The 14,871-nt window shown below is 45.4% G+C and overlaps 1 protein-coding gene across 1 annotated transcript; it reads right to left on the bottom strand.

Annotated features, from left to right (window-relative positions):
* Positions 1 to 1,165: 1,165 nt before the first annotated feature.
* ADIPOQ (adiponectin, C1Q and collagen domain containing) lies at positions 1,166 to 11,280 on the bottom strand. Its single transcript, XM_032630824.1, has 3 exons — positions 11,228 to 11,280; positions 3,092 to 3,310; positions 1,166 to 2,176 (listed from the first exon to the last, which is right to left on the bottom strand). The coding sequence occupies exons 2-3, from the start codon at positions 3,300 to 3,302 to the stop codon at positions 1,656 to 1,658; spliced, it is 732 nt and encodes a 243-aa protein (XP_032486715.1). The 5' UTR covers positions 3,303 to 3,310; positions 11,228 to 11,280; the 3' UTR covers positions 1,166 to 1,655.
* Between the last annotated feature and the right edge of the window lie 3,591 nt (positions 11,281 to 14,871).

Below are 14,871 nucleotides of genomic sequence, written 5' to 3'. Positions count from 1 at the left end.
GGGATAGCCATACACATATAAAAGAAAATCATTCAGAATTTAAAACTGGAAGCAAAAAACTAAGTTTTCCGTTTCTACATTTATACAGAATGGTATTAGCTCTGCTTTGGCTAAAATCTTTGAAGAGCATCTCTCAAGCTATTGTCTCCTGAGAGGATGTTTACCACCATCAATCATCTGTAATCTACCCCCACTTTTTTTGAGGAATATTTGACAATTAAAGATGTGTATATTTAAGGTGTACAATTTGATGATTTGATATAGTTATATGTTGTGAAATATTCACCACAATCAAGCTAATTAACGTATCTATCACCTCAGACAGTTATCTGTTCTTTTTTCCTTTTCTTTCTTTGTTTACACTTCTTAAAGAACACGAGTAGATTCAGGAAGCCCAGGTCTTCCCAGACCCTGTTGGTGCTCAAAGAAAGAATGGTTTCCAAATTCCTTCATGGGTTTTGCATTGAAGGCTCAAGCTACTTCCTTGAGGGAAAATTCTTTGAGTGTTCTAGAAAGCACAGTCATCCCAAACCTCGGTGGAAAAGATTCAAGCTGTCCAGTGGAACAAAGATTGGGTGTTTAAAATCAAGGAGTTCCTAAAATGAAACTGTTTTCTTAGATAGGTATTAGTTATATGGAGAGACTGAAATGGAGTTAACTCTGGGTAGATTTGAGGTTCTAGTGCTTGCTCTTCATGAGTCATTTATCAAGGACCTACAAGGGGACTTGGGATGAAGGAAGCACAGTCCTTTCTAGGCAGTTGTCCCTTGCCTGTGGGAGGATGTTTCACAGACCTAGGACTCTTATCCAGGGTAACATGTAGAGCGGCACAGGTGTGAGGAAGGCTTGCAGGAAAGAGACATCACATCAGAGAAGCTTCCTGACCAGGTGGACTTGAGAAACAGGGAAGATGTCAACATATGGAGATGGAGTCGACTTGCTGGGCCAGAGAGAAGAGCGTGAGGAAAGACACAGAGAAGAGGAAGTACAGAGTAGTGCAGGAGCCGCTGAGTAGTCCAGTTGGAAAGGGACGTAGTCATAGAACCACCTTCTCCGAGGGAGCGCTACTGGGGAAAGGTTTAATGCATGGTGAAGGCCAGTCCAAAGGCCTTCAGGCAAGCTGGGTGAGAGACCCCTACCATAGTTACCCTCCAAAAGGCCATACACTCCTTAAAACGGCCCTGGGTTGGATCTCTAACTCTGCCGCTAAATGCCTGTGTGACTTTAGGCATTCACTTAACTCTCTCATCCTCAGGACCCCAAGTGTAAAAAGAGGAGAATAGTATCTTTCCTGTGTACTTCACAGGATTGGCATGAACATAAGGAAAAACAGTGGGCACAGAGGAGCACTGTCAAATACTTTCTTGTAGTTGGTTATCTTGTCATGTTTTGAAACTCCCCAGTAGATGTTACCATCCTTCTAGTATTACCACTACATGATAGATTTTTGAGGCCAAGGGATGTGTCTTCTTCAGGACTGTCTGGGAACACAGTATATGATTTTTTGAAAAGGCACTTGATGAATGAATGAATGAATAATGTTCAGAGTCCTCCAACTAGTTAATAAAATCAGCCTCCTAACTACACTGAAGACCTGTGGACTGTTCTTTGACTCCGGGCTGCTTGGCCCAGTTGAGGCTCTGAGTTAGTGGTGCTCATTCAATGTCATGGTAGAGAAGGAAGCCTGTGAAGGTGGAGTCATGGACATTATCTGCATAGACCCCATTGTTCTCTCCATCCCCATACACCTGGAGCCAGACCTGGTCACCCTTCTCCAGATAGAGGAGCACAGAGCCAGAGGCCTGGTCCACGTTCTTGTCCTGGAACTGGTCATAGGTGAAGAGCACGGCCTTGTCCTTCTTGTAGAGGCTGACCTTCACATCCTTCAAGTAAACTGTGATGTGGTAGGAGAAGTAGTACAGCCCGGGAATGTTGCAGTAGAATTTGCCAGTGGTGCCATCATAGTGGTTTTGCTGATTGTAGAAGATCTTGGTAAAGCGAATGGGAATGTTGGGAATGGTGACCCGGGTCTCCAGTCCCACACTGAATGCTGAGCGGTATACATAGGCACTTTCTCCAGGTTCTCCTTTTCTGCCTGGGATTCCTGGAAAGCCTCGGGGACCTTCAACCCCAGTCACTCCAGTTTCACCAGTGTCACCCTTAGGACCAGCAAAACCTAGAGAACGAGAAGACCTTAGTGACCACAAAAACAGAACTCCTGTTTAGGTTGGTTCCAGCCTAAATCACTGTCCCTGTGGCCCCCTACCTACAAACTGCTTGACTTACAGAGCAAGGAACCAATGAGAGCTCCCAAAGGGGACAGCTGTCACTTCCCCCTCCACATCCCCTGCCCCACAGCCGGCTCCCATAAATTCATCTCCAACCTTATCTCCTATACATCTCCATCACCGATGCTCCACCCTGCCAACACTTTATGTGCCAGCTCAACCAACTACACATCTGCTTTTCTCTGCCCTCCGTCTAGGCTGCCCTCCTTCCTTTATTCTGTCCACACATCCTTCAAGGCCTCGCTCAAGCCCCACCTCCTCCTGAAAGCCTTCATTGTTAACCCAGGTCTGCATTGAGGGCATTTTCTCTCTATTCCACTGTTTAGGCACTTGTCCACATTCCCTTCAGCATATTTGGAGTAGACTCTCTTGTAGTAACCTCTAACAGTCCTGTGCACCAGAGCAAGAGTTCTCCAAGAGAAGGACTGTGGCCTGCAGGAGGTACCAGGAAGTACGGTTGAATGCCACTGGATGGAATGGGAATTAAGGCAAAATTAAGGGAAACAGGAATATGAGCAGACTGGGAATAGGGATGGATGAGGGCGGGGATGGAAAGAGGATGCGGAAGGTGGTGTGGGTAGAGCACAGTCAAGGGTACTTAGTTTTAAAGGTACCACGTGTGTTTACCTTTGAAAGGCCAATCCAAAATCCACTTCATGTTGCTTATAGGTCACATTAAAAAGCTTTGTTTCTTCCCTGTGTGTAGACCTTAAGTTAATAACTATTGCCCTCCTATAGTGCTAGAAGCCCTCTTTTACCCAGGAGAAGTCTGTGACAGAGGAGACTAAAGACCTTATTCTTACCTGGATCTCCTTTCTCACCCTTCTCGCCAGGGGTGCCATCTCTGCCGTCACGGCCTGGAGTCCCGTTGTGGCCAGGATGCCCCGGGATGCCTGCCATCCAACCTGCGCAGGCCCCCTTGGGGATGGGAAGGACTTCAGGTGCTTCAATGTTTTCCTGGCCATGACTGGGCAGGGCTAGTAGCAGTAGTAGAACAGCTCCCAGCAGCAGCATCCTGAGTCCTGGAACCCAGACCTGTGCTGTCAGACACAGAAGAGTGGACCCCACATGGCTCACCCAGTCAGGACCCAAGCAGGACTCTGGCCAGTTCCGCAGAGTCTGCCTCTGAGACCTGCTCTCTCAGTACTCACCTCTTCCAGGGAGACTCTTCTGACTCTTTCAGCCCACCTTGATTTCTCTCTGCCCTGAAATTTGCAGTATTTAGCATTATTCTTTGTGTGTGGGATCTCCTTTCTTCCACCATCGGTGATGGTGAGACAACACTCCTCCAATTCCTCATATCTGAGCACAGTACGAGGCACAGGGAAGGCTCCAAGAGTCAACTTGTCATGAGCCTATCCCTTGAATCGTCCAAGAATGATGATTCAGATCATCCCATTCAACTCTAACCAACTTCCCTCTCTCCGGCTCCTTCTTTTCCTTCTCTACTTCCCTTTTCCTCATTTTCTATGTCTGTTCCTCCTCCTTTCTTTCCCATTCTCTTTCTTCCTCTCCCCATTCCCTGGGCCACATGTTAGACCATTTGGTATATTATGTACGTGCACACACACGTGCTCACAAACGCACATATACACATGTACACCCATACACACACTTGCACAATGTACACGCGCACAGCCTTAGTCAGACAACCAGCGACACACTGCCCCATGAGAATATCCACTGACCGCTGCCTGGGCCACACTTAGTTGCACCTCATCACCTGCCTGATCCCCACGCAGCCTTCAGGACACAGTGGGCTGTCCTCTCTTTTAGGAAGTCTTCCCAGTCCTCCTTCCCCAGTCTGGTCTGCTGTTCCTCCTCTGTGCTCCCCCAGTGCCCTCGCTTATCTCTAGCATGGCACATCTTGCACCATACTATAATTCCTGACTTGCTTACCCATTTCAGCCATTAAACTACAAGCACCACGGGGCAAAGTCTAACCCACTACCAGCACAGAGTAGGGACTAAATAAATAGTTCTGTAGAAAAAAAAAAAAAATAGAGCAAGAGAGCCAGAGAGAAGGGAAGGAGGAAGGAAAAGCAAAAGGAAGGGGGAACGAGGGAAAGAGGATGGAGTACGTTTAGAACATATATTTTGGGTACCCTAGCAAAAAGCTCAAGGGGCACAGATGGCCTAGGGACTCCCTGTCTCAGAACTGGCCCTCCATATCCCCTCCCGGAAGACAGTCATTTACATGTACAGGGACTCTGGTCCCCATCCATCCCTGCCTCTGTTATTAGGTGATCTTAGCCCCTCACCTCTGATTGCCAGGGTGTTAGTCTCCCCATCCCTCTCTCACTAGGGAGTGGAGAGAAAGCACCACAGAGGGGAACAGGGCCTAGGATCCTGGATCACAGGCATCACTAAGACCCTCTGTGGAGTTTGAAAGGTAGCTAATCCCAAGAACTTGATTCTAAATAAAACATGGTCCATATGTATTTTTTTACCCTAAACACTCAATATTTTTCATCAGTTTGCTTGTCCCATAGATTTCACAAAGCCTCCAGAATTGAGTTTGGCTTCAGGAGATGTTTCCTCTGTGAAGGATGGAGAAAAGACCCTGATGAGAAATCTTACCCCAAAGACATGCATGGTGTCTGGAATCCCACCCCTATGGCCCATTGCCTGGGGCTCTGTAATGCCCCCTCCATGTGATACAACCCACTCATCTTTCATATGTATATGTGAAACATCATATATATATGATAAGTTTATATATGTTATATATAAACATATATATATGTTTACTGTATTTATATATATATATATATATATATATGCTCATCTTTCATACACACACACGTGTGTGTTCATTAAAAATAGTAAGAGAGGGAATTCCCTGGCAGTCCAGTGGTTAACGGACTCTGAGCTTCCACTGCAGGGGGCACGGGTTCAATCCCTGGTTGCGGAATCCCACAAGCCATGAGGCACAGCCAAGAAAGCAAAATAGTAAGATAAATACTTTGAAAACTACAGAAAACAAAACAATCCCCACTCCCAAGAATCCGTTTATTTTTAAACATGGTGGAAATAATACTTTACATAGAAATTTTATTCCCCAATTTTTGCCTTGCAATTTTCTAATTTTTATAATCGTCATTTTAAACGTGTGTGTGCGCTAGTCCATCAAGTGGATATAGCCAAGATATATGTCAACGTTCCCATTTTACTGAACTTTGAACATATTTTCATTTTAAAACATTTTAAATCTGTAACAAACACCCTTAGGCACATAGTTTATCCTCAAATTATTGTTCTGCTATGACATATTCCCAGAAGTAAAATTTCTGGACCAAAAGGTATGAACATTTTTAAGGCTTATGATGGATATTCCCAAATTACAGTTTGTCATGCTGTTCCCCGGTAATACGTCAGTGTGTACATAAAGAGCCTGTCTTAGCTACCCTCGCCAGCTTTGGATATAATGATTACAAACATTTTTGTTGTTCTTAGTTTAGTGAGCATTATGATCATTAGTGAGGTGTACATTTTATTAAAGGCCTATTTCCTAATTTAATTTCCTCATTTTTGATATCTCTGTTAAGTGTTCTTTATCAGTTAATTTATTAGGGACACAATGTGCTTTTTGAATTAATTTGTGTGAGTTCTTTATGCCAACACTTTGTCATATGTGCTATGACTATTAACTCTAGTGTAAAGATTATTCTTTTGTCTTGCTTGTCCTGAGTTTTAGGTGACAGAAGTTTTAGTTTTTATATAGCCAACTCTGTTGGGTTTTTTTTTTTTTTGCTTCTAAGTGTTAAATGGTCCTTCTCCATACTAGAGCTTGGTGAGTACTTCATTTTCTTCTGTTGTTTGGTGTATTTTAAATTTTACTCTTTAATCCATCTCTGATATTTTGTGTTGGTGTAAACTGTGATCTAAGATACTCAAATGATTTCTTCCTATTTGAAAACTGTTTAAAAGACATTTAATTAAATTAACCTTTTTTATCTCTGTTGGTCTGATGCATCATTTATCAAATATCAAGTTCTAATATCATCTTAAGTAGAGTGAGAATTGAGAATGAGACCAGCAGACAGAGAGGAGGAGAGACAGGCAAGACAACTGAGACAGGTGCCGATAGCGATAGATGCTGCTCCCTGGTGGTCATGAGTCCCTAGTCAAGGTTTTCTTTTACCATTAACATGTACCTTTGTCCCCCTCTACTGGAATTGGAGGTCTCAAGGAGTGTTCTCAATAACAGCCGGAAATAAAATGAAAATGAGAGATAGTTTAAGCTTGGCCTTTCCCAAGATGAGAAGAAAGAGGGGAGTTAGACGAGAAGCCAAGGAGAAAAGACCAGCCAAGCCCCTTTTGTGTTTAAGGAGAATACTTGTTCTGAGGTTTTTAAGACTATATGTCATCCAAACTTCCCACAATTTGTCATCTCCATCCTTTTCCTCTATGGGGTTAGCAGTAAAACTCCTAAGAAGACCACCGAGAGGCTCTGTGCCTGCTTTTTCCAGAAATGAGGAGGGCTATGCTCTTTTCCACAGAGAAACAGAAGGAGAGAATACAGAATAAAGAACCAGGGAAGGCAGCTACAGAGGGCCCCAAAGAAGAAGGGTGACTGGGGGCTTCCTCCAAACCATTAGAAGGAGTGAAAAGTCAGGTCTCTAGAGTTCTCTGGTTCCTCCTCCTCTTTTAAAAATAAAAATTCTATTTTCCTGGGCTTCCCTGGTGGCTCAGTGGTCAAGAGTCTGCCTGCCAGTGCAGGGGACATGGGTTCGAGCCCTGGTCCGGGAAGATACCACATGCCGCGGAGCAATTAAGCCCATGCACCACAACTACAGAGCCTGCGCTCTGGAGCCTGTGCTCCGCAACAAGAGAAGCCACCACAACAAGAAGCCCATGCACCACAACGAAGAGTAGCCCCCGCTGGCCCCAAATAGAGATAGCCCGTGCGCAGCAATGAAGACCCAACACAGCCAAAAATAAATAAAATAAAATAAAAAATAAATAAATTTGAAAAGAAAAGATTCTGTTTTCCCAGCCCAAGGGAAGGCATTCTGTACTCAACACTACAGTGTTATGGACAGATCTCTCCATTCAGAGGGGCAACCAATCTGGGTCCCGTGACAGTAACATGGGGTGACAGTAATGGAAGAAGGGATTGGGGGCAGATGGGCACACCATCCTAGGATGTTTCTGATGCTAAGAAGCGATTCTGATTGAAGAAGGTTGTCGTCTAACCAAGTTCTGGATGGAAAAATTAGCAATTGATAATAATTGAAGGTCAGTGCAGAGATGCCGAAATTTCAAACAATTTATTCCAAAGTTATATGTGCTCTCTGTTTAGATATAGCAATTTTTACATGTTGATTTTGAAAGACCTCTCTTTCTAAAGGCGAAAACATTATTAAATAAAACTGTAATCTAGAACTATATTCTAAGATTCAATCGTGCCTATAAAGAAACCATTTACATGGGTCATGAAGCTAATCCCAAGTACCACCTATAATTCCTTGTCTTTGTAGAATGCCTTTTGTAAAGTCCTCACCTCACTTAATATCCCACCTCATTCTCAAAATTTTGAGGGACAGGTTGAGGTAGAATACAGAGCACAGGTTCTATGACCTCAGTGGTTGGGTGAAAATAATTTGTTCTTCCTCGTAACATGTTTCAGTAATATGTTTGTTGGAGGTTTAAAAGGCACAATCCACGTAAAATACTTAGAACAGTGCCAGGCATGTGTCAGCGCTCAATAAATGTCATCTATTGTATGAATGTACCCATTCTAGAGATGAGAAAAGTGGGTTTCAGGGCGGTTAAGTGACTCGTCCAAGATCCCAGAGCTAAATGTAGAGGAGCTGGAAATCAAATTCTGGTTTTCTGAAACCCAGCAATGGACCCTTAGGCATATCCCCAAAAAGGAAAGCAGCATCAAGGTCACACATCTGCCTTTTAATATTCCACTCCATAGGATGGGGGATAGAAGAGAAAATAATGTGAAGAAACCTCCAGACTCTGATGCAGTGACCTGGCTTCTAGTATGGGCTCCACCAGTGACTTACTGGGTGACTTACCTGTCCCCACCCACTTTCCAGACCTCATGCTCTTTGCAGGAAAAGGTGATTATTTCTTTTTTTTAACTCTTTTTTTTTTTTTTTTTTTTTTTGGCGGCACCATGTGCAGCTTGTGGGATCTTAGCTCCCCGACCAGGGATCGAACCCATCCATGCCCCCTTGCAGTGGAAGCACAGAGTCCTAACCACTGGACCACTGGGGAATTCCCCAAATGTGATTATTAATGAATTTATTCTTAGTTTATTTCATAATATTGTTGTGAGAACCAGTAGACTAAAATTATGAAGAAGTATTTTAAAAACTTATAAAGAGTTCCACACATACAAGTGAAGAGAAGCAAGCAAATATTTATGGATGACTTGCTGTGGATCCCCACTGTACACTCACCACCCCTTTAATCTCATTTAACCTCCACAGCTCCTGGGGGTTAGGACTCAGGTCCCACACGAGAAATCCGAGGACCAAAGAGGTTTAGTAATTTCTGCTCAAGGATCACAAGTAAAAGAGTGCAGAGGTGAAATTTGAAATCCAAAACCTGAGTTCTTTCTACCGTACTAACTTTCGTGGTGCACTGTGTACAGACATGGCTCTCCTTGCTTTCAAAATAATGCAAGGGGATGACCATGATGATCTCTGGATCCTAAAGGGCCATATTACAATCTCTCATTTTCACTTGTTAAGTGTATGAGAAATTCCACTTTGACCTGCTGGAATTAAAGTAACAACAGCAGAATCTTGTGAAATGCAAGGATGGGGTCTCCTCTGGGACAGGCAGGAGACAGAGTGGGATGGGGGAAAGAGGTCACCAGACCCAGTGCCAATTCCTCCAGCAGGAAAGGACATTAAAGCATAGATCACAGAGTCCCAGAGAGCTGAAAGGTACCCCAGAAATCATCTCACCCCTGCCCTGCTTTTACAAATGGGAGGCTAAGGGGGAGGAAAGGGATGCATTGATCGCAACCTCATAGAAACCAGCTCTCACACTAGGAACTTTTACACATTACTTATGCTATTTGTTATTTATTTTAATCTTTACAAAAACTCCATGAAGCAAGGAAAATAACCCCCACTGTAGAGATGGGGAAACTGAGAGATTAAGGAGAACATCAGTGAGAGTTTCCCATCACATTACACTGCCTCGAAAAAGGCTTCTCAGGCTCAGCTTCATAATCTGCTAAATGAGATCACGAGGAACATGAGAACACTTTGAAATTGGTAAGGGTCCTTTGCAGTATAAATTGCATAAGGCAGTTTCAGACTGTATTTTGTTTAATCCTCCTCATAGCCCTGCTTTTGACTCCACTCTCTAGAAGAATCTGAGACTCAAAGAGACCAAGATGCTGGCTTAAGATCATGCAACTCTTGGGTTGAATTAAATGAAATTGCCCTTTTTAAAGGTCGGAAATGGTAGAATATTGGCAATTTCACATGGTGCAACCTAATGATGAATGGCAGAACCAGGAATCAGCTAGGCTCTGCCTGGCTCCCAGGAGGGTGACATGAAAGCTTCTATTCAGCATCCTTGTGCCCAACACACACACACACACACACACACACACACACACACACACACCCACACACACATTTTTGGCATCAGTCTCTCTCCACTTGAAGGAGTTCCTCACTGAAAGCTTCTAGTCTCCAAAGCTTCTACCTCCTGTCCTCAGCAAAGTGTCTGGGGCCACAGGTCCCCAGCTTGACAAGGAGTAGGACGGAAGTCTGTCCCCACAGCCACCTTTGAAAGGACAAGAAGCAAGTCCTGTGGCCCTCTTTACAACTCCTCAAGAATGGAAGGAGGGAGGCAACAAGGACAGACAATTAAGCTGCAGGCTCCCTTTCCACTGCTCAGCTTCAGGGACAAAGCTGACACCCTCACGCTCTTTTGGACACATTCTGTCAGCATCAAGGCCTCCCTGTTTCCAACCTTGTCAGGAGGAGGTGGCCTTACTCCCAATGGCAGGAGTCACCAGGAGTGAGGTAGCTGCACCCCTCATAAGGCTTGATCTGAAAACCAGAACCTCCCCAGACCAGGGACCCACATCCTCAGACAAGGGCTGGCCTGATCTCTAAAATCCCTCCCACGCAGGTCTCTGCATCAATGGCCGGAAACAACCAGAAGGCCGCACGTGCAGTGCTCACTGGGGCAAGCAGGATTGGGCTTGACAAAGACCAAGTAGATCCAGTTGTTTCTGTCAGAAGATGTCTGCTAAAAATAAGATTTTTCATAAGCTGCCAGCCTATGCCAGGCCCCTTGCTCACTTTACCTCATTTGCACTTCTCAATCATCCTGTGAGATATCCCCACAGCGGGGTAGATATTCCCATATTTACAGATACCCCCAAATCTACACATACTAACCATGCCTCACCCATCTTTGTACCTCACGGACACTACCGAGTGTCTGGCCCGTGGAATCTGCTCAATAAGTATTGCTGAGTAGAATCCAGCGTTGGAGTTGGATTCCAAACTCAGGCTGAGATCGGAGCTCAGGCTTTCCCCAGGCTGCCTCTTCATGTGCTTCTTTCTCCGCCCTACCTGGTCAAGCTAAGTGATTTGTCCCCTTCTCCTCTTATCTAATTGGACTTTATCACTGGACCATCGCTCCAACTTCACTGACCCCAACCTTCTCTTTGATTAGGCATCTTACCACAGAGTGAACTGGGCAAAATTCAGGATGGTCCCAGGCATTTTGACCAGAAGGAACAGTCCCTTTTCTCTTGGAGCCGTGGGAGAATCGAGGAAGAATCCCAAGGCCTGTCTGCATCCGTCAGTGCTACCCTGGCCGGGGTTTTGCCTGTATCCCTCCCTACCCTGCTAACAGGACAGTGTGGGCACACCCCAGTCAGGGGCTCCACGGCAGGGCAGCCACTTCCCCTCCAGCCTAGAACTTGAATCAGTTGTCCTTACCCTCAGGTGTGGAATCAGAGCCACAGACTTCAGTCAGGATGGAAGTGAGGAGGAGATGGCCCAGTCTCAGCAGCCTGGTACTCATGGGGGAAGGTGGTCCCCACCTCACAGCTGTCCTTTCCTATTGGCCAGCATGGCGAGGACCAGAGACCAATGGGCAGGCATGTGCCCCTGGCAAATACCTCAGGTCCACCCTGGGGAACCTGGTGCAACCAGCTTGGGCTTGGGAAGCCAAGTGGAGCTTCAGTCACCACAGTCTTGTCTCCAGACTTTGGCTCTTATTTTTGCCTCTTACAACGGCGACGGGGCCAAGGGTCAAGACCAGAAGCAGGAAAGCAAGATATTTCCTTATGTAAAATGAATTGCCCTGTGGTCCAGGAGACCTCCATCTTCCTGGAGATTTGCCCTAATAAATCCAGGGCACCAATAACAACCATCACCTCCTGCTCACAATGCATGCTAGGGAACTACAGTATAACAAGGAATATAACACATCCTCTGTTCTCTGGCCTGAACCCCAGATTGGGGAAAGACTTTGCAGGCCAATTTTGAGAACTGAGGTGAGGGGACGTTTCTGGGCTGGTGTAGGGCAGATTAAGACCGTTAAAGGCCCTGAATCCCAAATGATTTTGAAGTCCCCATCTGTATGTGATTCAAATTCAGTATATCAGAAAACATATTAACTAGGAGAGAATACCATCTTTCAAGAATTTTGTGGTTTCAAAATTCTGGATAAGTTTTTGAAAACTAACTTTTTATGCATGTGTGAGTCCCCATTTTGCCAGCACCTTAAATGTGTGCCTGTTCCACCTACTGGTGAACACTGCTCCGGGCTAGGAGTGGCCTGGAGTGGCTGTAACCCACAGAGGTGTTCCTAGAAGGCTTAGGCTAAAAGTGGCAATGCTCATCACCTTGGACTCTTGCTTGGCAAACCCACGTTTTGTTTTTTTTTTTTTTTTTTTTGCGGTACACGGGCCTCTCACTGCTGTGGCCTCTCCCGTTGCGGAGCACAGGCTCCGGACGCGCAGGCTCAGCGGCCATAGCTCACGGGCCCAGCTGCTCCGCGGCATGTGGGATCTTCCCGGACCGGGGCACGAACCCGTGTCCCCTGCATCGGCAGGCGGACCCTCAACCACTGCGCCACCAGGGAAGCCCCACGTTTTGTTTTTGAAGTGCAGGATCGGAGCCAGTTCCTGCCAGCCACAGATTCTGATGCATTAAATCTTGACCCCAGCAAGGGCTCAGGATCCCAGCAATAACTTCTGCGAGACATACAGAAACAGAATGTTCTCAGGCAGAGCCTGGGCAAGTATCTACCTGGCCCTAAATACCACCTCTCCTGGCCACAAAAAGCCTAAAAGCCCACCAGCAAAGTAAAGTAAAAATCTGATCTAAGGTTTAACCTCTTACTAATATGCAACTATTTCTAGAGAAGTTACTTTAGGCCTTTGAGATTGGAGTCATGAGTCTCTTCCCAAGGGCCCACTGACTGAGGTAAGGGGCTTATGAAAATGAGGTTCTGGTTTACTAGATAGGTTGGACCGAGGAGAAAACACACAGAAACTACAGCAACCCTCAATTACTTCAGTATTTTATTTTTATTGTGGCATCTTTTATTGATTTTGGGTTTGTGTTACTATCTGTCTCTCCTTACTAGACTGTAAACTTCACGAGAGCAGGTGCCTTGCCTGTTCAATGTTTTATCCTCAAGCCCTTAGAATAAGATCCGGTATAAGGTGGGCAATGATAATTGCTGAATCAAAAATAAGGGAGTGATCATATTTAATCTTCCCCTCGGAGATAGCTCTGACTGTCTTCCAGTTTACAAATCAAGTATCTTCAGTTCAATGAGGTTAAGTGATTTGTCCAAGGCACAGATCCAAGATTTGAACCCAGTCTGTCTGGCTCTAAAACCTGTTTGCTCTCTAGTACCTTATGTCTCTCACCCCTCCTGATGGACTATAATACCCTAAGATTCATGCGTGTACTTCAGGGTAGCTTTGGGGTTGGCATGAAAAGTAGTTTCTTCCGATCTTATGGGAATACAGCTGTTTACAGCAGGCTTTAACTATTGCACAAGGTGGAATGACTTTAGCTCCAAAATCACACGAAGACTGTGCTGGTCTGGCCGTCTGCCAGTGACACTGTGAAAGCCTGTCATTTAGAGGCCTCAGGGAAATCTGCCATTCACCACAAAGTTCATCATGTGGAAAGAAGCAATTCTGTGGCATACTGGTTTAGAGACTGCAACTGAAAAACATTCAGCCAGAGATACCTTGAGGCTAGTTTTTTTTTCCCAGGATAGAACTGTTACTATCTAAAATAAAATAATCAAATAAACATCGTTTCCTCCAGGGTATCATGGCTACTGTTCAATCCCCTGTCAGCATGGGAACTGGGATATTGAAACAGCAGGTCACATGATTTCCTTCCCATAAATATGTTTAAGTATTGCCATATATTTCTGCTTTATTGTGATTTTTTTTTAAAATCTTAATTGAAATAACTAAGTATAACCCGTGTGTTTTGAAAAATAATCTAGAAGATTAGAGCAAGACATAGAGGAAACACACCCAGCAGCCTTCCTTCCACTCCATCCCCAAATTCCTAGAAATGGCAAAAAAAAAGTTTTAATTCCTTTATCTCTTCCAAAGACTCGACTACAATTGCACTTTATCTAAGGCACCCTCAGATACAAATATAAGAATCTGTTTTGTCACTCATTCTTTTTTTTTTTTTTTTGCGGTACGCGGGCCTCTCACTGTTGTGGCCTCTCCCCTTGCGAAGCACAGGCTCCGGACGCGCAGGCTCAGCGGCCATGGCTCACAGGCCCAGCTGCTCCGCGGCATGTGGGATCCTCCCAGACCGGGGCACGAACCCGTGTCCCCTGCATCGGCAGGCAGACTCTCAACCACTGCGCCACCAGGGAAGCCCTTGTCACTCATTCTTTGGACTAACAGCAATCCACTTCCACTGGCAAGGAGGCCAGTTCAGATAAGCAACCCTAGATTCATATCTTTGAGAGCCCTTTCCTTCGACCACTCCTCATACCAAAATACTGTATCAGTCAAAGAATTTCCCACAATCATTTTGGAAAGGCTAGAGAAACAAAGAGATGGAGATGGTGTTGCTCAGAGTTCAGGAAGTTGTTACTGCCCCTGGGCTCTAGCCTAAAAGCCTGCACTCACTGACCTGAAAAGAAGCCGGGCTACTGACACTGCCGGGGCACTGCCTGAAACACAATAGCTTCTCCCATCATCCCCCTTCAATCTTTTTTTTTTTTTTTTGGTACGCGGGCCTCTCACTGTTGTGGCCTCTCCCGTTGCAGAGCACAGGCTCCAGACACGCAGGCTCAGGGGCCATGGCTCACGGGCCTAGCCACTCTGCGGCATGTGGGATCTTCCTGGACCAGGGCACGAACCCGTGTCCCCTGCATCGGCAGGCGGACTCTCAACAACTGTGCCACCAGGGAAGCCCCCGCCCCCCCCCCCCACGCCTTCAATCTGGCACCATTGTCTCCCATTTGCAGAAGCTAATTGGAACTTATCCAGTAAGGGAGTCTAGGATATGTCATTTCAGACACCAGCTTCAGGAGTACAAAGGGGATTACAGAAAAGTGGATATAGGGCTAAGTATCAATAGAC

This window comes from Phocoena sinus, chromosome 4 (assembly GCF_008692025.1).
Source record: "Phocoena sinus isolate mPhoSin1 chromosome 4, mPhoSin1.pri, whole genome shotgun sequence".
In the NCBI taxonomy this organism is placed as follows: Eukaryota; Metazoa; Chordata; class Mammalia; order Artiodactyla; family Phocoenidae; genus Phocoena; species Phocoena sinus.
The sequence above is the reverse complement of the archived record's forward strand: the minus strand, read 5'-3'. Positions and strand labels throughout refer to the sequence as shown.

Excerpts from the sequence above, each read along its gene's own strand:
- ADIPOQ (XM_032630824.1), bottom strand. The coding sequence starts at position 3,302 with ATGCTGCTGCTGGGAGCTGTTCTACTACTGCTACTAGCCCTGCCCAGT. Across the intron at positions 2,177-3,091 it reads GGGTGAGAAAGGAGATCCAG|GTTTTGCTGGTCCTAAGGGT; the intron begins GTAAGAATAAGG and ends CTCGTTCTCTAG.